We start from the raw sequence: 23,625 nt of genomic DNA, 5'->3' as shown, positions 1-23,625 counted from the left end.
CTACAGGAAAATCCCCTCAGTAATGGCACTATTTATAACAGGATGGATTACTGTTTCAGATTGTTCCTGTATGTTAATCATATCAACAGATTAGAATCAGTGTTTATGTAACAACTGAGTTTCTGACTGTGGATTACTTTTTTGTTGATCAAAAAATTATATTTACTTTGAATGAATATTTTTTTCAAAATCCCAAAATGTAATATTCTTATAAATTACAGAAATTAAAATTAATGTTATGACGTATTTTCAAGTAGAGTTTAACTAGAAGTCTGCACGTAAAATTTCAATAGCAAGAAAGACGCAGGAGGGGTGTGCACTTTCAGATATAACAGAAGAAAGAAATGGAGATTGTTCTAGCTTTGTTTGTTAAAATTATATTATGATCTTAAGAAATACTATGTAATTATAATCAGTTTAGACATTTTTGAACCAGGCTTTGTGTAACATAAGGTAAGAGGGAATGTCATTTATAAATAAAGACTGGCAAAAATGAAAGTAAAAAATGCACAAACTGATTTTCTGAGACTTTGTAGTTTCATTTATTTAGTTTGTTTGACCATCCAGTAAGCCAGTGGTTCTCAACATTTTCAGCCCGCAACCGCCAAAATAAAGGTTCCAGAGGCCGGGGTCACCCACTGTACCTAAAGTTGGTTGAACACAGACATGAACATTGAAGAACAGTCATGTGAAGACAGGGCCATCTATAAGGGCAAATAAAGGGGAGAGATTTTTGGGGTTAACGTAACTTAAAAAGTAGGAACAATTAGTTTAAAGTGGCAAATAATGGGCATGACAAATATTGAATGTGGTTAAATTGGCCAAAATGAGCGTGAATTAAGGTGAAAAGAGGTTAAAAGTGACAATAATGAGTCAACATATGGGATATTAGGTGGGAAAAGTGGTGAAAAGGGTTTATAAGTGCCAAAAATGTTTTGAAAGTGGAAAAAATGTGCAGAAAAGGCATTGAAATTTGATAGAGAAGTGGCAAAAATGGGAGTAATGTAGCAAAAATGCATAAAAAAGAGCAAAAATATGGCAAGAAAAAGTGATGAAAACAGGTTAAAATATGGCAAGTTTGGTGTAGTTGCAGAAAAAGGGTAAAAACAAGAAAAATAGAGCTCAAATTGTTCAGAAAATATTCTTAGTTTTTTTTAAGGCATTTGGCAACCGCCTCCCAGTGTCCCGTGACCCCAAATGGGGTACTGACCCCAAGGTTGGGAACCCTAGCAGTAATCAACCAGTAGCCCCCAATTTGAGAGTCCTGGTTTGTGAGGTAAATAAATCAGGACATGGGAAACTAAAGGCTGATAAGAGGCAAAGGGGTGAGATGGAGACAGGACGCTGAAAACAGGCCTTAATGAGGGAGGGGGAGGAGTTTGGGGACCAGGGAATAGGGGGTGGATTTGGGGGAGAAAGGCTGCTTATGTAAGATCTAACCCGACTTGTTCGAATGAATGTGTAACATGTTGTTTTATCCTCCAGCATCTTTTAATGAAGGAAGCGTGTAAATTAAAGCAAAGTATCAGAGAAGTGAATCTCTTCTTCAAAACACTTTTTCCTCTCAGGCATGACTGAAGCCACCCCCCACCGCGCCCCCCACCCTCACACCCACCCTCTCGTGTTACTCTACCCAGTGGAGATTATTTGGGCCTCGTCACTCCATCTGTCCAGGAATACCTCAGCTTTAGGAGTGACTCAACTCTTTTTCTCACATTCTTTCCTTTCAATAATGATGTCGCCTGAATGGAAGAGAGGCTACGCACTCCCAGGAGGAGGGGAGGGGTCTAATTCCCATAAAGAATCACAAAAACAGGAATGTTGGCCTCGGGGGGGAAGTTGTGCTTCATTAGCGGGAGGTTAACAAGGCAACATTAGGTGCCTGAGAGGACGCCTGTGGCTTTTAGTGTGATTTATAAAAGGAGAGTAAATAAACGCTCTGACTGTAACAAGGATGATCCATGTCTGTCACTTCAAAAGAAGCAAGTTTACAGTCCAAAGAGAAGATGGTATTATTTATAATAACTGAAAATAATTACATTGAGAGCATCAATATATATCATTAAAAGCAAGCATTCCTCACATAAATACGCAGATTAGTGAGTAAGTACGATAGAAAGACAGACAATAGAAGAAAGCGTGCAGAAAACGTAAAAACATGTTTGAAAATCCTCAACTAACCTAAATTAAAGAATGCAAAATTAAACATCAGAATTAGAATAATGTTATTGATCCAAGAGGGAAATGACTTTTGTTATAAAGGCTTTAAGTAGAAATTATAACAAGTTAAAAAAAGAAAGAAACACGAACAAAGGCTACATACATGAGTAAAATGTACAATAAACATACGATTATCTTAACACAAGATGTATTTGCATATGCATTTAAAAGCAATAATAGCTCTCAAGTGTGGGTTCAGGGTCACATGGGGCTCATTTGTTGTGTGCAATTTGACTTCCACACAAGATAATAGCCCAGTGTTATGCGTGTGTCAAACACGTAAAGCCTACCACAGTCACATTATTGCATTATAGGCATGTCGTAAGGGGACATGACCTGCTGAACTGGTGTTAAATGTGGTCGAGCCAGAAAAAGAAAATATTTGTTTTTAGGAAGAGGAACATTTGGATATTGAAGGAAGAGAATTGGGATGATGTTCAGCAGCTTCCACTGCAGAAACACACTCGGAAGAACATTGTTAACAATTTACAATGTAATTGCATCTCAGAATCATAAATAAAATAGATTCAAAGTGACCAAAAATGGTAGAAAATGTGGTAAAATGGGATTTTAAAAACCACAGAAATTGGTTAAATGTTGCACATTAGAGTGGCCAAAAAGAAAGAAAAATGGTAACAAGAATCAATATTGGAACAATCAGTTTAAACTGGCAAATAATGGCATGAGAAATTGTGAATGTGGTTAAATTAGAAAAAATAAGCATGGAATATGATAAAAAGAGGTTAAAAGTGACAATAATGGGGCAACATAAGCAACATTAGTTGGAAAAAGTGGTGGAAAGGGTAAATAAATGCCGAAATGTCTTGAAAGTGGAAAAATGTGCATAAAAGACATGCAATGTGATGGAGAAGTGGCAGAAATGAGAGTAATGTAGCAAAAATGCATTAAAAATAGCAAAAATATGGCAAGAAAAAGTGATGAAAATAGGTTAAAATATGGCAAATTTGGTGTAGTTGCAGAAAAGGGTAAAAATAAGCAACTGGGCTCAAATTGTTCCAAAAAATATTCCTAGTTTCTTGAAGGCATTTGACGACCCCCTCCCAGTGTCTCGCGACACCAAATTGGGTCCTAACCAGAAGATTGAGAACCCCTGATTTAGATGACAGACAAGTGCAAAGCTCACAGAATCACAGGCAAACAATATTTTATAGATTTTATACTAAAATAATAGCTCACGTTTCAGCAAAAAACATTCAATGAAACAACAGCTCACCCCTTCCCTCTGATTCACTCGTGCTTTAGAAATGTGGGTGGTTACGTAAAGGCAGAAGAGCGAGAGCTTTGTGTGCACAACCCAATGATAGCACGGGCCTAAAAGAGGAGACAACCATGACTTGGGGTTTCTCCCACACAACGACAACAAAATGAAAAAACCCTGGCCGTCCCATCCTTCCTAGTGTACGCTTTAGTAAATTCAAAGGAGCCATTATCAGTTACATAAACCTCTGGGCACTTTAAACACAGGGGCCATTATGACAGGCAGGGTCATAGAGCGTGAAACAGCTTGGCGGCTACAAAACTGGCACCTCCAGGAGCCAGGCAGGAAGGAAGACAAACAAACAGCAATAACAACCACTCAAACAGTTAGCTAGTGTTACGCTCCGAGTGTCAACATACCCTATTCTGGCTGTGTCACGGTTATTAGAACTTATTTAGGGAATCCAATTTTCTGTGATCATGGAAAACAGACGGAAAAAAACTTAATTTATGCTTTGAAACAGAAAAAGTAATCTTTTTCTTTCTTTATTTAAAATTAGGCCCCAATTTAACCATATCACAAATTTACAAACTATTTTTCACCCGAAGACGGGTGACAGAATGTTTGGAAATTGTAAAAAACTGAAAATGATTCTACCCATAATCCCGTTAAATATCTCTTGCTACCTGATCATGTTATCCTGTGATTAAAAACACTCCAGATGAAGCTCTGCGTTCGTTTTCAAAGTGTTCTGATGAACGAATGTGAAAAGGCTCTGGTAAAAAGACAGGTTTAGCAGTTGGTGTAATGGTTGAACTGGTTGTCATTTTACCTGGTGACACATCACAGCAGAAGCATCTACACTCACATAGCTGCAGCGATTCGGGCAAGATGTTAGGGTCATTTGCCAGTTGGCGGTAATTCAAAGTTTCACAAATAATGTTCTGGGACCATATTACAGATTTCCATGTTTTTTGTTTTCTTTTAAACAGGTGACCGAGGGTCTAGCAGTGTGGCTAACGTCCCTCTTGCGGCGAAATCTCACTTGACTTCAGCCTAACATCCTGTTTTTGTAAATCATCTAAAGCAGTGTTTCTGAAATGGGAATAGGCAATGGAACTACAGGGCGTACATGAGAAAAAGTGGAAAATGAACAAATTAACGAATTAAAGATATGGGGTTTTCTATTGTTTATGTTAAAGACGCACCGTGGACTTTAGAGTTGACCCACATGAGTTATTTTAAATAATTCCTCAGGCCATAATACAGAGCTTGACAGTACCAGTGCTCCGAGCAGGGCTACCCTCTTGAAAAACCGACTATGTAAGTTTGAAGAGACGGACCGTCTTTGGCCAGGTCATGTGACCTGGAGAACGCCTGGAGAACATTTGACTTTACGGCAGTCACGTGACCACAGGCTCTGATATACTCATGGAGCTAAGCTAAGACTTTTGCTACTATTTTTCCGCTTGATCGACTCCTAGTCATGGCCGAGGCAAGCAAAATGTTTAAAGCTGCTTCTGTGGAGGCCGCCGAGACCCGGCCACCGCCGCTCGGCGCCAGACACCACCCTGCGCACGCTGGGTCGTCCATCCCCTGTCCGCCCCGACCTCCAGCGAAGGGGGCTGATGACGGTAGCGAGGCCAGGGAGTGGGAGGGAGCGCCAACGATGCGGTGAGCAAGGCCTAGCTCCGGGCCTCTGGCGGCGGGGAGAGGAGGGCGGTGGCTGCTCCTCCAGCCGTGGCGCGAGCCCAGCCCCGCTTCGCACCACAGCCCGACCGATCCTTATCCCGAAGTTACAGGTCAACTGCTGTCTGCATACACAACCAAAAGACAAGGGAGGCTGGCCCCACTGACTGACTGGTTTTTTGCGACAGTGCTGCAGCGCTTGTTACAGGTCTAGCACCCCTAGTGGCCAAAGGTTACACAGTGTGCCTTTAAGGTAAAAATGATTATCATAATAATGATGGTGGAAATGATCTTGATAAGGACAATAACTGAAAATACAAGAGTCAGTCTTGATCCCACACCAGGGGGGAGAAGACAAAATCATTGAAAAAAACTATGGAAATAAATCAATTCAGGAACCACTAAATACTGTTTCATTCCACTTATTTACAAAATGAGATTCCTTAAAATGTGTGTTATCGCTCGTTCATTCCTTCTTTATGCTCTACCGTTTGTTTTTTCATAGAATTCTGAGCAAAATGTTGTAGTTGAACAAAGGGGGGTACTTGGATTAAGAAATAAGAGAAAGGGAGTTGAGAACCACTGATCTAAAGCAGTAGTTGTCTCTATTAACCCTATCTAATCAGCATGTTTGGTAGAATTTTAGAGAGTGCAGTAGACAGTAAAGTTGTCTAAACAGGGAGAGATTATGAAACAGAAACAAAGTGGAAAATCAGAAGCCCTACTTATTAAATATCGACATCCCAATCGACTTCTTCTAATCTAAAGCATAGAAACATTTTCCTACCACAGCCCTGCAATGAAAGAAAACATATTTATTGTCTGATGATGAATGACAACCTGTAATTGTATTTGATTACTGTGTTTTACAGGTTAGTGAGGACAACAACAAAACACATGGTGTACGTGTGTGAACACAACGCGCTGAGGGTAAGTTGCTCTATTGGTGGTAATAGTTGTTGGGGCTGCTTTTGTTTACTTTTTAACCCAGTCTGAATGATTATGTAACATGGAACCAGCATGTAAACCCAAACACATTGTCGGCCCATTCAGACGCAGGATGGCGAGGAATGCGGAACACCCTCAGCTTTGTTGGCATTGCACCGCCATTTATTATGGCTTTCTGCCACGTCGCCAAACAAGCCCAGTGGATGATAATGACTTCAGAATGTTTTTAATAACTCTACCGTGTGAGTCATTCATTTTAAAAGTCTTATGTTAAGACTAGAGATCAGACGCAGTGGAATTCATGCAGTGTGACCGGCTTCACAGCAGAAGGGCATGGGTTTGATTCCCAGGAAGGACCTGGGGATCTTTCTGTGTGGATTTCCTCCCAGTTCTCTGGTTTCCACACCTTTAAAGCCCTCATGCTGAAGATAATATGGTGGTGCTTTCAGACACAGACACTCAGGATCAAAGGAGTGGCACCAATAACTTCAATGTTAATAATTAGCATTATCACTTAATACCATTAAGTCATCATTTTATTTTAGCACACAAATGTCAAACTCAAGGCACGCATAAGATTTTGTTTAAAGCAAAAAATACAACAAAAACAGGACTTTTTATAAATTTCCATAAGTTGGAGATAAAATACGACGGATATTGCAGTACTACATTATTTACAGCAGTGGTTCCCAAACTTTTTTGTATTTTTGTCAAATCATGTGTACCCCCTCTTCATATCACACGTACCCATCATTTCTTATGCGTTTGTGAAACAGCGGGCTCTCTTAAACCTCTAAATGTGTCTTGAACATTGGTTCACTAAGGCTTAATCTACAAATGAAAAACAATGAGTGGAATATGAAAGTGGATTTTTTTTTTTTAAAATACCATGCAACTTTTAAGTGATTACTGTACTTCAATACTAAGTACTAAATACGGTCTCCTTCGTAAAGTGTAGATAAACATTGTCTCCTATTGTCAGAAGTGTGATAAAATGGCCTCTACAGCGTAAAATAATCCTTTTTCAATAAATTACAAGAACATATACTATTTTATTGAGCAATAGTGCTGTTTGTTTGTGGTGAATTTGTCCAAAAATCAGCCTAAAAAGAAACATTTCCAGATAACTTTTTAAATTAATTGTTAAATCTTTCCAAGTACCCCCTGCAATGTGCTCATGTACCCCAGTTTGAGAACCACTGATTTACAGTAATATCAAATCACATTAAAAAAAAAAAAAAACCTGGAAAATTCACACAAATTATCCAATAGAATTCTAGCAAATTACATTGCAAATTTCCAGAAAAATTAGTTGCAAAACCAAATGAATTTTGACCAATTGCTTACCATTCAGGAATTTGTTTGAATTTGTGTTTTTTCCTCAACAAAAACATTAATTGTATTTTGGCCCGGCCCAACTGGGTCATATGTCTTAGCGCAGAGGTAGGCAACTTTTATCACAGCGGGGCCGAAAAAAATGTGTTTGTTTGATTGGAGGGCCACATTATCAACATTCATGTCACTGTTCAGAATAATGAGCGATCTGAGCATCAATATAGGACAGAACAAGGAGTTTTTATAGTTATTTTGTGTGTTTTTCTGTCATTCTGTGTATGTCTGTTGTTGTTTTGCTCGCTGTGAAGCATTTTGTGCCTTTCTGTTGTCCTTTTGTTTGTTTTCCTGTAAAATATATATTTTAAGGAGTCATATTGTGTATTTGTGTTGCCATTTTGCATTTTTTTGGAGTATTTTTTGTGTATTTCACTTGTCATTTTGGTTGCTTGCTAGTACTGTCGATTTGCGGAGTCATTTTTCGTGTTTCTCTTGTCTTTTTGGGTATTTTTGTTGTCATTTTCTGCACTTTTTCTGAGTAATTTTGTGTATTACTCTTGTCGTTTTGTTCATTTTTGTAGTCGTTTGGTGTGATTCTGAGTATTTTCTGTGTTTTTATCTTGTTTTTTTTACTGTATTTTCCTGCAATGTTGTAATTTTTTGTATTTTTAATGTATTCTTGCTCTTGTTTTGTGTATTTTTCTGTAATTTTGTACAAAATTAGACCGAGGGCCGCCAGTTGCCTATGTTAGTGTCTTAGTGCATGGCTAGCTTTGCATCACTGGTAGCCAGTTCTAAATGAAGTATTACATATTTTGTAATAGTTACACCTTTATCGAGCAGCAACAGTATTCCTTCCTCAGCCAAAATATAAAGAGCAATGTTTAACCACACAGACAGTCCAACAGGGGGAGCCACAGTATGAAATATGCTCTGTAATTATTAGCTGCCAGGAACATATTGTGTTGTTATCCTACAAGTTCTACTTCTGAGGAAATCCTACTTCCCATGAGGAAACAATCACCAAATTTTACACAAGGGTCCAGTCCCATGGCAGATTACCTCAGAGGCAAAAACAAGACAAATTTACAGCACATCTTCATACTGTCCTACACAAATGATCAACACAGATTCTTGATTCATGTATAATTGATGCCAAAGTGCATCAAAATGTTTGATTATAAACGCTGATGTAAACCTATAGTTTTTAATGTTCATTAAAGATAATGGCAAAATTTTTTGACTCATGTTACATGATAATATGTTACATTTTTGTTTATTCAGACAACTTCTCTTCAGGAATTTTGATCTCCTAACATTGTTTAGACTGCCAACTGTCAGTCTTCCTCAGAGGTGACTGACAGATAGCAGCCGAAACAGGTCAGGAGATCAAATTAACATATTATTTAAAAAAAGACAACAAAATAAACTTGCTGGGATTTACATGTTAGATGATGTTTGGAAAATTTGAGTTTTACAACATTTTGAATTTGAATTTTGCTCTCATGCAAAAATGACATTCTTAAATATGAGTTTTTCCACATACGGAGCCAATAAATCAATTGTTAAAAACAAATTATCAACCTCTTCATACTATCTCTATATAACATGTGTATTTTAATTTTGTCATTTGAAATCTGCCTTTAAACGCTAACAGCTGCTGTCTTGATAATTCCAGTAAGATCATTTTGTTTTCTTTTTTTTTTAAATATATGTTAAGGTTTTGTTTATTCAGACAAGGTTTTTCAGGAAATTATATCTCCTGACATGTTTCGACTGTCAACTGCCAGTCTTCCTCAGAGGTGATATGACCTGATGTGATTCATGAAAAAACTTGTCTGAATGAACAAAACCTTAACATATAGCTGCTGTCTTGTTTTGCCTAAAATTATCTGGCCCAGACCATTGCTGTGCAGCAGCTATAATTTTCTATTGACTTCTGCTCTACATCTAATTGTACATATGACACAATAGTAACGTTCATGGTTCCCACACTTTTTTCAGAATTATTTTTTCCAAAATATTTTACCAAATTTCCATCACTTAGTTTTGAACTGCTAAGATCTATTAAAGACCATTAGAGCACAAAGATGAGCGTGCCTTTCCAGTGTACTATAGTGTAACAGAGGTCTGACAGTGTAACATAGTTAGGTGCAAAAATGTGGCACAGGGAATGCAAGTTGTATCCATCACTTATCCAACATATTGCATCATATAATGGAGTAAATGTCTTTGACATCCATTGTGCAATATTTTTTTTAAATAGTGATGCATCAGCTATTGAATGTAACATTAAACAACAACTAACCTAGTGCTGAACATGTTTAATTATGAGATTATAAGATCACAATTTCAATACCAAACACTTTTATTAAAAGCGATGTACAACACAAGATGTTAGGGTTCAGGGACTTTCTTAATGTCCCATAGTAATAGCAAAGGTTGGATTTTAAACAAAACAAAATAGGTTGTGTTTACAAAACAGTTCAATTATTCCATGACTTTTCAAGACTGAAAAATCGTTTCATCAAATTCCATAACTTTTCCAGGAATTAAATGACCGTGGGGAGTTGAACATTTTAGCTACAGCCATGGTAGTGATAGAGAAAAAATAATAAAAGATGGAGGACAGAATTGGTGACGAACCTACAAATGATCTGAACATAAAAAATGAAGACAGGTCCTCCCGCTAAATGTGAGAGCAAGGAAAGAAAAATATTAGTGATAATGCACTGAGGTTGAAAAAAAATAAGTCATTGCTTTTTCTCAAGATAAACGTAGCGTGTAAAAACAGAGCGATAAAAAGAAAAGATTTATTTGGATTCTTTCCAGATGACACAGAAAAAAATGGGAGGAATGGTTCTTGCTATTTGTCTGATGGAAACACGACTATTCTTCCCTGAATGTTTCGGCTGGATTTGAATTGTCTCAGCACGTGCGTCCTTAAGTGGGTCAGTGGAGCAGAGTTGAGCTACGGGATCTATGGTCACATCCATAATTCATCAGTCACACGAATGCTACAGACAGAGCAGGGAGTGGCAGGGATGGCCTCTGTCTGCCTGTTTTCTCTCTGTTCTTCATTTCTCTGAATGAGCAATTTCCCTTTGAAAACAATCTGCAGCTCAGCCTGAGTAAAGAGAGAGAAAACAAACACGGCGAGCCTGGAGAGTCACTTTAACGTAATATTTGGTGGCTGAGAGGTAATAGCATGACTCCATTATACCTGAGAGACACAGATTTAGGAAAGCCATTCAATGTAAAGTCAATGGTGCACAATACAATAAAATCATTAATTTAATTTTGTAAAGATGGGCTGATTATATTTGAACCTGAACCTGTGCAGGACATGTCATATTAGATCTAAGGAATATGACGCAAAACAAATGACATCAAATATATATCACTCAGTCTTTTTCTTTCTTTCTCTAAAATGAGTTTTTTAATCATGTTTGTTATACCGTGTTATAAATACAAAGTGACAACATACGCCAGCTCAGATATTTATCACACTGCTTTTTATTTGAAATATATTTATATTTGAGAAAGTTAAAGTATATATTATAATACAGTTGTTATAGAATGTATGTGGTGTTTTATTTTGAAAAAGAATAATCATTATTTCTGCTGCTTCCTGCACTCTATATCTATTTCTGTGACATTATTGTCACTATTTTTTTGTATATCATTGTATGTTTGTATTATTTTGTATATATTCTATTTGTATACTGGTGTCTATTTTTTTTTTTTTATCTATTTATACTATTATTGTTTAACTCTCTTAATTCTATAAGTGCTTAATGGGAAACTTGGGGATGTTATTACATGTTCATACACATAATGACAAATAAAAATCCTTGAATACATACATTTTAACTGTGAAAAACTAAAAAAAAAAATACATTTAAAAAAATTTAAATCTAAAAATGTATTTTTAATCAGTAATCTTTTTATATTTTATTTCCTGGCAACCCCAAGGTTGAAAAACCCTGATTTCAAAGCCTATTCCAACTTTAATGCGTCAACCTGGAAAGGTCCTTGCAGAGCGCACACAAACCATAGTTTTATTTGTACATAAAAATAAATAAATGAATAAATACAAAATAAATAAATAAAACCTTATTAAACAGATTTATTTAGATCAGGTATGAATGTGACCAGTGAGACAATCACATTGGGCTGCACTGCCATTGTTTTCCCTTAATGTGGCTCCAAAAATGATCCCGGCCACCGTCACACACTGGCTGTCCAAAGCCCAAAGAGGAAGGACCAGCTGTTGTCCAAAAATAAACACACAAAGGATGACCCTGTACACTGGTTCTCTCTCTGCTGACATGTTCACAAGTTTTCACATGAAGCAAATAATGCACAGCTGGCACAAACTGTTTTCATGACCCAAGTCATTTTCAGAAATAAGACCCGGCCGTAATTATCCATGGATAAAAAAACAACAACAATCAGCACATCAGTGCTAAAAGATGCCAGATAATAACTTTTCAAAAGTGACAAAAAAATAAGACACGTTACGGCTTTATTTGGGGTTGTAGCAGATATTTCAGCTCCACCAGCATTTAAGCTTTGGGTGGAGGAAGTACTGTAATGTCCCATTTTACACTTGAACACCTGAGATGTAGTATAAGTGAATCGATTTCAGATTATGATAGGATCTGGCAGCTATTCCTTCTTTATTTTTAGTCGAAACTCTGTGTATAATTGTTTTTCCAACATTGATGGATGTATAGTTTTATAGTGTCTTTTGAACAATGTTTGAGTCTATGTATGTATGTTCATAAATACTTAAAACCAATAAAACAATTTAAATGATAATAATAAAACTGAGCAGAAAATGTAAAATACATTAAATTGCATTGTTGTTTTTCTTTTTTTCTTTCAACAGGTCTGAATGCCCTTGACAAATGACCTTGGTCGACCCAGCTTCTAACATCTGTCTATTTATAGCATCAGGGAACAGGCAGGGTGCTATGGGAGAATCCTTCACTCAGACCCAGTTTAAAAAACCCACACAATGTGGTAGAAATGGGAAAAAGGTCAAATTACCATCCACACAAACATCACATCATTCAGTTTTCATTCATTCCTCCTGAAAAAAGATTAACGTTTTTTATTATAATTTATTTACTCCAATACACACAATTACATTTTTCAGTTACAATTACACTTTCAATTACCCAAGTTCAAAAATAGCAATCATTTTTATCCTCAAAAATTCAGTTACAAATATGTTCTTAATTGCTAAAGTTCAATTACAATTAATCACAATTACTGAGCATCTGAGCCTTTTTTGTGTTAGTATCCCCTCAATTTAACTTTTATTTTAAATGGTCAAATGTGGGAAAGCTTGATATGAAACTTATTTTAATGATTGTTAACTACATATGTGTAGAACTGTAACATGGTTCCCCAGTTTTATGTTAAAGGTATAAAGGAGGATTTTCCCAAAGTTTGGAAAAGAAACGCACTCTCCACTTTTTGGAAAAATGCACACGTGCAACACCCAAGAGGTAATGCCTATTAAACGTGTGCGAGAAATCGTGCACAAGCCCAGTTTTCCCTCGTGCACAGCTCTGTTTACAAGTTGGCGTCGGCATTGCTTATACAAGTTTACTTTCCATAAGATGATTTGCACGTTTCCCACTATGTCATAACCTTGCCTGCAAAATGAATTCTCCTGGTGTTCACAAACACCAGAATCCATCTTGTGCTGTTCCCGCCTTTGCCTTTCCAAACGGAACAGATAAGATTTGAACCAATCATGAGGCAGTGTTGTGGTTTAGGGCAGGATATCCGGGTGTGACTAAACCAGAAGCGCCGAAGCAAAGAGCGAATGCGAAAGTTGCGGGGAGAGGAACTAGCTGGGCTATCGCTATTAGCATAGCTGTGAATCATAATAGAAAGATGTCGACGCAGGAGGATGGTTGACGTGCTCTTAACTCACATACTCCTGTTGCAAAAATAGCAAAAGTCACTCAACGACCTAATAACCTCAGCATTACTATCCCATAAGAAAGTTTTCACCAGCAGAGCCTTGTTGTTGTTGTAGCAGCGTCTCTGCGGCGCATGCCGATGATGACATTATCATTTGTTACTGTGTGATTGGCTAAAACAAATCATGGTGGACAGGCGCTTCGCCCAATCAGCTTCAAGCATTCTGTTTATGTCCCTCCCTGGTTCCCAAAGGATTTGCCAGACACAGACCCAGATCGATGTGGAGAACTGGAGTTAGAGGGAGGGGCTACACATCAATCTGGCTCCTACCAGGTTAACTATGTCAGACTCGCCACCGATAAGTGAAAAGTGCGCATGAGCAGCAAGCAAAAACTAGCTAGGGACGAGCACGTACGACGTCCTCACGTAAATACAGTATATCACCAGAATGATTGACAATTAGGAAGACCAACAGTCTTGATGATCCACCCAGAATATGAAGCCAAAATAACATTCTCCACAATACCTTTAAATTATAATTGACAATTTTTATAGAATTTTCATGGCAATTACAAAGTCAATTACCTAAACTCAGTTACAATTCAATTACAATTACGCCAGGAACACATTAAAAAAATTTAAATTACAATAATGAATTATCAATTATGCGATTACAATTATAGACTCTGTGGTCAGGTTGGAGACCACACACACATTTTCTGGGATTGCCCTAAATTAAAAAAATTCTGGGAGGAAATTAGGAATGAAATTTCAAATCTTTTTTACGCTTACTTTGAAAGTGACCTGCTGGCTTTTGTCTTCGGAATGCTCCCCCCGATTACTTAAATAAACCAAATATGTACTTGTTTAAAATACTGGTGTTGGTGGCTAAGAAGATGATTACAGTGTCTTGGTTGAAACCGTTGCCCCCTACAGTGGATCAATGGAAACAGAAACTCATGAAAGTGTACACAATGGGAAAAGTAACAGCAAGCTTCAATTTGACTATGGACTTATTCAAGAAAAGGTGGAATCCGGCTATTATCTATTTTGGACTGACATAAATGTTTTGGATCCATTGTGCCAATGCTTGACTCTTGTATATGTGCGTTGACCATACTTCATCACTACAACCATGATCATTGTTATCTTTTGTATTACCGCATATTTTGCATTGCCTAAACGACCGTCTGCCGTAGAGTTTGTTTTGTTTGTTTGTTAAAAGGATACTACACTACAGCTTTATAAATGCTATGACATGAGTGACGATAATTTGTAATGCGTGAAATATGAATAAAAACTTTTGTTCAAAAAAAAAAAAAAAAAAAAAAAAAAAAAAAATTGACCCCAACCCTGGTTTGTATCACAGATGGCGTTGCTGCGTAATAGAAAGTATGAATGAGGGTTACCCGCCCAGACTGGTTAAGGGCGTTTGCCTTCCTGTACAAATACATGAATATTCAACAGTCTAATTAAACAGGCAGGAGCAGCACTTCAAAGGGAGGAGCACAAACTATTGGCTGGAGATTTCAAGCACGCAGCCTATACACACATTCATACACACACACACACACACACACACAGGCAAATGAATGCAATCAGCAGCCATGCAGACATATAAAAGATTGATATTCATGATTTATGTCAAGTCTTAAGTTGACAAAATGAAATGTGTAAACACCTGTTCGCTATTTTCAGTTAATTCTCTTTCAAGAAAATATCTATGGTAGACTGCGCTAGTATTTAAGCCAAAAGCCACCATTTATTTCTAAGCATTTGCCAGGAAGTCTGACGTGTGGAATGCACAATCTCCTTATACATGTTGTCTGAGGTTTCCTTTCATAGCAGACATGCTGACGTGTTGTTTGTGAGATCAGACTGTGAACCTGCGAGCGTTTTGCTTGGCTAAGCCGCTTCGGCCCCCCTTTGAACACTGCTCTGTTACCATGGCGATGGGCTCCCATGTATGAGGACTGGACACAGATGAGAGAGAGCCAGATGAGAGGGGGCTACAGAAAAATGGTCAATGAGACAAACTAAGAATTGGTAAAGGTTAAGAATGATTGAAACCAATAAATAACTGTATAATAACCAGATTTAGATCAATACACAACAAAATGATCAAACAAAAATAAATAGATAGAAAATAACTTGGTGTTTGGTGACAGTAATCTGATCATGACAATATGAGATCAAACTGGTCCATATTTGGCCCCTGAACAAAAATGAGTTTGACACCCCTGATCTAACCTAATGAAACCAATGTATTTATAACACAGAAATATGTTGTTTAATGTCAGTGGTTTAAGAATGCACCGCACCCTTGTTTTTCTTCATTATTACTACTTTATTAATACTGTTACATGCACATTTCATGTTATATTTATTTATTTGTTTCCCTTTTTCAATAAAGGTTAACTTTATTACACATTTTATTAGGTTGAAAATGTTTCATTCCTCAAAGGAGGGTGAAACTGAAGAAGTTTGAGAACCACTGATAGGTTAAGGTCGATAAAGGGGTCGCCTTCTAATAAAAACATGGTTAAGTCCTTTCACATGTTTCACATCATTGGACTCACAGAACCCTAAGTCCAACACTAACAGCTTTTGTGTGAGTAAAAGACAAAGGGAAACAGATATACCTCTCTATAACCATTTTAAATCACAAGTTTAAGAACAAAGAAACGCGTTCTGTAGTTTCAAACCTTTTCATTATCTGTTTAAACACAAATCCCTAAATCACACCGCAGCGTGTACAGTGCCTGGACAATAATTTGCTACGGGCTGCTAGTGAGCAAACAGCCTGCAGTGACATCACCTGCAGTGTGCACATGCTCCATCAACCTCATGGCTCTGTCTCTCCGCACTAAGTCAATCGAAACTCCGTTGTTTGACTTTACATGAGAGCGACTGTGTGCGCCTCCTGTCCCTGTGACTAAAAGGCAAACAGCCATGGCAGAAGAGAGATAAAACCATGTGCAAGCATAGTCACTGGGAGAGTCTCAGCTTCTGCTTGTAAAGTTCAACAAATGATAAGTTGTGGTGTCAGAGAAAAAGAGCTTAACTACACAGCAGAACTAACAGCCTGAGGGGAGGGGGAGGTGGACTATTAGTGCAGTTACACGGAGATGTAAGGCTCGCAGGGACAGAACAAGGCTAGAAGATGACCAGATGACGTGAAAATCCAAGCTCAAACATCATCATCAGATTACCATCAATGCATGCAAGATGCTTGGATTTCTGAGACTTTTAGATGTGTCTCTGCTCCGACACACCTGGTTGAAACCAATGTGTTGTCATCAAGCTCTGCAGAAGCATGATAACGAGCCATTCATTTGATTCAGGTGTGTTGGAGGAGCAGGGACACATCTAAAAGTCTCAGGAATCCGGCCGTCCAAGAGTGGAGTTGCCCACCCCTGGGTTAGGAGGATTAGGATGATAACCGTTCCCACTGAAGTATACTTCCCAAGATGCATTTCGAACCTACAACAACAAAAACCTGAAGCACACTGAGGCTAAATATATCTGGTGATTCGCCGCCTTTGAAAGTTCTGAAATCATTTTAAGCGAGAAAGCGACCAAGTAGAATATCAACATTTCGGAGATTTTCGGAGACCCGCTATTGTGCTGGTGACAAAGCTTCTGGTTAACTTCAAAACAAGAGCCCTGTTCACAAAAGCATTAAAAACCTAATGGAAGATGAGAAGAGAAGCTTGTTTTTGAAAAGCGGATGTTTGATTCATAGCTTGAAACTGGTCCCATGACAGTTTTACATTCTGCTCACAATGCATCATGGGATGGTTGAGCATGACTAGTGTACCCCCCTTGCACACTTCAAAAATGTCCCGATATCGTATTAATCTGGGTACTCAATCTTTCCATACTATCTAATGTGAACGCACTACAAACTCATTTTGACGTCAGACTTTTTATGAGTAGTACGTTACTGATTTGGAACACAGGCATTGATTTAGTGATGGCTATAGGCTACACATTTTGCTAATCCATCCCTCTGGGTCTTATTTGATTAAACAGCTGCACAGCTCACCCCCCACTATAAACTAAGCCTGCCTCTAAGGCAGGTGGTGAGCTGGCTAACTGCAAGGAATAAATCTCCATGGTAACAGATATTACTCCAATCCAAACAGCATCCTAGCTACTGTAAACACATTTCGACTTCAAACCCCAACTTTTCCCCACACATTTTCTTCCTGGTTTCAAGTTTTTATTGCAAATAGACATGGTTCACTTAAAGTTTCTCATTATTGATTCCTACGGGGTCGAAAAGACCCAACTTGGATGACTGCTACTTAGATTATGAATGACTTAAATTTTGTGTTGAATCTTTAGTTTGACTCCTTTCTATTCTTTTACAATCATTTATTTTAATGACCAGATGTTTGTTTTCCTGAACAGGAACAATATAAGGGTGAATGTTAACAAGTCTAACTTGTTGGAGAAGTAATTGGCTTGTTCTGAGAAACGTTGACAACTAAACACACATCGGCAAAGATCAGCAATGGCACCGAGTGTCAACAAAGGGCATGAGAACAGGCGTCATTGTTATAATATACAGTAGTTTTGTACATTAGCTTGCATCTAAAATCTCCAATATAAATTAGAAAATAAATAACTTTATTTATTTACTTTAAATAACAATAAAATAACTTTTATTGAAGTTATTTTTCAAGGTCTCCTAAATTATTATCTTTTCACAATTTTATTTATTTTATTCAATTCTTATGTTTACAGTTAAAATGTGTGTAATCTATTGGTTAATGATAAGAAAGTGTCTATTTGTACGGTTGCCGTACGGACAACCCCCGGTGCTATTGGTATGGTTACCGAAGTACAAGTACGTAGCGTCTTAGGGTTAGGTTTAAGTTATAACCCAATATCTCAACAATTTTTAGGGTTAGGTTTAGTCTTAGTCACGCGACCTAAACTGGCCAATGACTGACCTATCACATGACCTAAACTGGCCAAATAGGGGCCCTGCGTACGGATAGAATGTCATTAAGTTTTTTTTCATACTGTTGCTGACTATTGTTCTCTGTTTGAGTAATATCACTTGATCAAGACTTTTCTAACATTCCACACTACAAAATAAGTAATAAATGTTTGATTGTATGATTTGTGACGATATCGGATCAAAATCGGATTCGGTGTCGGCCAAAAGTCAAAGGCCAATAAGATTAGACAAGCCTAAAAAAAGAACCCCTAAAACAAATCCTAATAAGATTAGACAGTCCTGAAAAAAGTACGGTAGATTCTTCCAGCAAACAGGGAAGCAGTTAAATCTAGAATCACCAGACTAAATCAGTTCTAATAAAGGCCTTTCTTCTGTCAAAGTCATGTCAAAAACGGGTGTCCCATCTTGTGAAGTGACTCTTGTACTGTTTATTGGATAAAGACATTCCAGTGTTCAACAGTTAATGAGTGAGAGAGGTGTTCAGCTACTGTGTAGCTGTGAAACAGTTCAGGGTGTGTAATGCAATGCAAAGATCTTCCATTGTTGTCATTGTAAAAAAAAAAAAAACAGCATTCATTATGACTGGATCATTGAGTATACCTTGGTTTGCACCTCTGAACGGGGGTTTAAAGAATAGAAGACAAAGGATGAGCAGAAGCAAAGGTGGGCATGTGGAGAATTGGCTTGAGGGAAAAGGAGGAATTACCTACCCAACCCCCTTCTTTTCCAATATTTCCCAGCATGCCTTTTTTTTTTTTTTTTTTTTTTTTTGCAGGGGGCAGATTAGTGAGAGAATCACCAAAGACAAGACTTCATTGTATCAGACACAAGAATCTGGGTTGCAGTGTTGTAGGCCAAAGGCTTGAAAGTTTGTTTGCAAGCACAAAATTAAATGAAAAAGAATCGTATACCACTTGGGTACCAACATCTCATTCATCATGACTCTAAACGTGTGGCACGCTGGAGCGCCTCACACCAGGGTTGGGGATCAATTACAATTTTAAATTACAATTATGTCTTCAATTATACAACTAACTTGATTACGGTGACCAGCATTTGCTACAATTACTATTGAAATTACAATTATTATTATTCCACTGAAAATCAATTAGAATTACGTTCTCAATTACTAAAGTTTAAATTCAATTAATCCCAATTGCTGATGCTCTAATAAATAACCCCATAAACCATAACCTTCTTCTTGTGTTAGCTTTCTGTTAGCATCTGACACTTGTCTTAAATTGGCTGTAAAATACATTAAAATAATATCTTTCATCCAATTTGTTTTTCATCTCTTGGTTTCCTTGTTAGGCTTTCAAATCAATGAATAATATTGGTATTAATGTCTTTGGTGTTGGTGCCTGAGCCTTTTTTCTGTCAGTTTACCCTCATATTTATATTTATTAAAAATAAAATAAAAATAGTTAAGAAAAAAAATGATACTCAAGAGAACTGAAATGTAGGTGGAAAACTTGATATGAAACATGTTTTAATAATTATTAACTGCATATGCGAAAGCCATAGAAATCTAACATAGTTCCCCAGTTTTGCGTTTTAATTAAATTGTAGTTTTTATATAATTTCCATGCCAATTACAATTACAAGATCAATTATCTGAACTCAATTACAATTCAATTGTGATTTAAAAAGCAACAGACAGAGGTGGAAAAAGGACTAGTCTTCAGTACTCCAGTAAAAAATATAGATATCTAAATAAAAAATGACTCTGGTAAAAGATGCTCCCTTACTTGAGTAAAAGTAAAAAAGTACAGTCTACTAAATGTATTTAAGTTAAAAAAAAAAGTAAAAAGTAAAACGAATGTCCCTTCAATAATAAGACATGGTTTTCAAACCAGTAAATTACATATTAAGAACTTGTAAAAAAAATGGTACATGGAAATAAATTAAATCTGTTACTCTTTATGAATACCTGGAAACTCTAGCACTTATTATAGATAAAATTAGTAAATAAAATGTTTCAAGCTTCTCCTCTAGCTTCGCAGTTGTTGGTTTGCGTCTTTTCACGTTGTGGCGTCATTTTCGAAAGTCTTAAAAAGTAACAAGCTAATTTTTTAAATGTAAAGGAATAAAAAGTACAGATATTTGTTTTAAAAAATAAGGAGTAAGACTAAAACATCACCAAAAAAAATTATTACTCAAGTAAAGTACAGATACTGAAATAACAGTCACAATTATAATTACGGCATAATTGTAATTTATAATCAATTACACGATTACAATTGACCCCAACCCTGCATCACACCGACTTTCTGTTTGAGGAGCTTCAATCAGTTCATTAAGCTGGGAGGCAAAAGTCTTAGCCTTAGTCTGGGTGTGCACATCTATAATACATCTATAGTATTGAAGTGCAGGCACTTTGATGATGTTAGGCATCAATAAAGCTCAAGCTAAAAGTGTAATAATGACACAATCAGTCAGAGGCTGAGCACCAGCTGCAGAACAGCAGGATCCTGTCAGATGTGATGCTGAGTTTTAGCACAGCTCCTCTGTCCACTTTAACAACCATTAACGTCAGGGGAAAGATAAACAAAGCATATCGCGTAGCTTCGAGCTATCAAGCTTTCTGTGATTAAAGGTGAGTCATAAACACTCTCTCATCAGTAATCTACAAATGTTGCTGTCAGACGAACAGGTTTTGTTTGCTTTATTTGTTTGTGTCAGTCAAACAAAAAATATTCAAACATAAATCAAAACTTCAAAATATATAACAACACTTAAATAGGCAGAAGCAAAAAATGCTTATATGCCTATTAGGGGTGGGAACCTCTGGGTACCTCACGATACGCAATACAAAGCTCACTATGACGATTATCTCACGCTATGACGATACTGCGATTATCGATATATTGGTCAAATCAATCTATGATAATCTATGATATAACAAGAAAAAAAAAAGATTAAGTGATTTTTATTTCATATCTCTGAAAGACAATAAATTGAAAAAGTGTCCTATGAACAGTGACACTATTTTAGTGCAACATTTCTGTAAATAAGTGTCAAAATACCAATGTAAATTAATAAGTATCTCCACTAGTGCTTTCTGTAAACAAAAAATAGGGTTTTTCTCACCAGTGACACCAGTATAGTGCAATATTCCAGTAAACAATATATTGGTTCTTTCAACAAACAATGACAAAATTTCTGTGAAGACCTACCTGTACATTTTAGTGAAAAAGCAGAGAAGAAAAAAGAATTCAAAAATAAAAAATCGACACACTCCTAATGCCTATCATGAATCATAACCTTTCTCAAATAATATACACAAAAGAAATGCAAGCACTCAACATTTACATTTGAGTTGCCTTTTTTAAATGATGCAAAAAAATTCAAATAAAAAAAATATACCGTATATACACACACACACGTACTTTCTTCTATATACAACATTTAACAAAAGACAAACATAATTCTAACGTTTCACATAACTCTCTAAAATATATTGTGACATTTTATTTTTTAATTTAAATAGAGTGTCACTCATTTTTATTTCTTTATCAACAGTATTCCACAAATTCACCCCCTAGAACACAAAAACTTTGCTTTTGGTAAAATAAACAGAAATTGATCTAGGCTGTATTTGCTGGTCTGTAATGAAAAGAATTTTTGTATTTGAGTATTGTATTGAGTATTTATTTTTGCTTCCAACATTATCTGTTATTTTATGATAAACAATAACTACGTTTCATAAGTTTTGATTCAACAAATAATGCATGTGTGTGGTCATGATATTCTGCTTTGTTTAACAATCGTACGGCCTTTTTTCTTTTGCAATAAAACAATATAATTTATTATGGTTTTAAAAGTGGTTTCCCAGAGTTCTACACAATATGTCATATATGCAGTATCAAAGTATAAAAAAATTGCAAACAAGGTGAATTCAACACACAACAACAAGGTCAATTAAACCTAGTGTTTTCAACCTTGGGGTCAGGACCCCATGTGGGGTCACCTGGGATTAAAATTGGGTCAAAAAAAAAAAACACAAAGGTAAAAAAAAACTGTTTAAAATTATATATTTTTTGAATCTGGTGCATCTTGTCACTTTGTGAAATAATCCTGGCACTCTGTATTTGTAACAAACTTTAATAAACATGATCAAAAAATGAATTCTAGAAACAAAAAGTTTCTCTGGTCGAGAGACATTTGTGAAATCAAAATGGGGTCACGACCCGAAAATGGTTGGGAACCTCTGATTTAACCACTTCAAGTACCATTATTCCCCACCTCTTCTATTGTCATACCCTGACTCCCTCTTCCCTGTTCCCTTCCCCCACACCTAGGTGAAACACTGCCCTCTCTTTTTATATTCTGCCTATAATACAGTGTTTCTCACCCTTCCTTAGGGATGGCTGGTGATGGTCACAATTATTTGCAATAACAAAACATGCATTGTTGTCATGAAAATATTGCACTTCGTGTAATGTTGACCTTCAAGACAAGGAAAAATCAAACAAAAAAACTACTTTGTAAATGCAGCAATAAACTGTAATCAAAATAATTATGTAAATTAAAGTGTTCACTGCCTATAAATGACAGGATTTAGTTATAAATGGTGTATACAGCCGTCAGGTGGCAAAAGGACAGAAAAGGAGGAGTTTTTGAGGCTTACCTTGGAGTACTGCCTTCGAAGGCTGAAGCGTTGTACCATCCTGACTGACAGAACTACAGATAGAGCTACCGTTTTAAGGTACACACAGCCTCACATGGTTCCCTTCACATTCACACACACATCCTCTCCAAACACCCATGTGCACACACTTTTCTAGTCCACACTGCTTTCCACTGCTATGCAAACACAAGTGAGGGAGGTGAGAAAGGAGGAGGAGAAGCCAGAGGAGATAAAGACAGCTCATCAGTGCTGAGCTCCACTCAGATCCACAGTTAGTCTCTGAGCTGTCGGCTCCTCCACACACACACGCGCACGCACGCACACACACACACACACACTCATTCACACAAGATGCTCGGACCACATGGCTGTCAATCCACACACATGGCAATCAGTGGACACGCACACATACACGCACAAATGAAAACACACAAAAAAACGAGGTTTAACATTCACACATGTTCACAGGCAGACTCACACACTCACACACACACACACACACACACACAACACTCCCACTCGTACAGGACAAGGCATGGAGGTAAAGCCTCCCGCTTCCTGTCAGTGAGTTTTAAGGGTGGGGAGATAAGGAGGTGGTCGTGGTTCAGAAAAGGAAGGATGAGGAGGAGAGAGGAGAGGAGAGGGGGGAGGGACCAGCTGACTGTTTGTGTT

At 37.1% G+C, this 23,625-nt stretch overlaps 1 protein-coding gene across 7 annotated transcripts in view; it reads right to left on the bottom strand.

Annotated features, from left to right (window-relative positions):
- Positions 1–23,625, bottom strand: part of tmcc1a (transmembrane and coiled-coil domain family 1a) — a 68,266-nt gene that overhangs the window by 23,681 nt on the left and 20,960 nt on the right. The window contains exon 1 of one of the 7 annotated variants that reach the window (XM_028454186.1): positions 22,954–23,078. The exons of the other annotated variants lie outside the window; for them this stretch is intronic. Within the exon in view, the coding sequence (XP_028309987.1) occupies positions 22,954–22,992 (39 nt within the window). The 5' untranslated portion in view covers positions 22,993–23,078. Of the gene's footprint in view, positions 1–22,953; positions 23,079–23,625 lie in introns of those variants that run through there. 7 annotated transcript variants of the gene reach the window in all.

The sequence above is a fragment of the Gouania willdenowi genome, chromosome 7 (genome assembly GCF_900634775.1).
Source record: "Gouania willdenowi chromosome 7, fGouWil2.1, whole genome shotgun sequence".
In the NCBI taxonomy this organism is placed as follows: domain Eukaryota; kingdom Metazoa; phylum Chordata; class Actinopteri; order Blenniiformes; family Gobiesocidae; genus Gouania; species Gouania willdenowi.
This window is presented reverse-complemented; position numbering and strand designations above follow the sequence as displayed.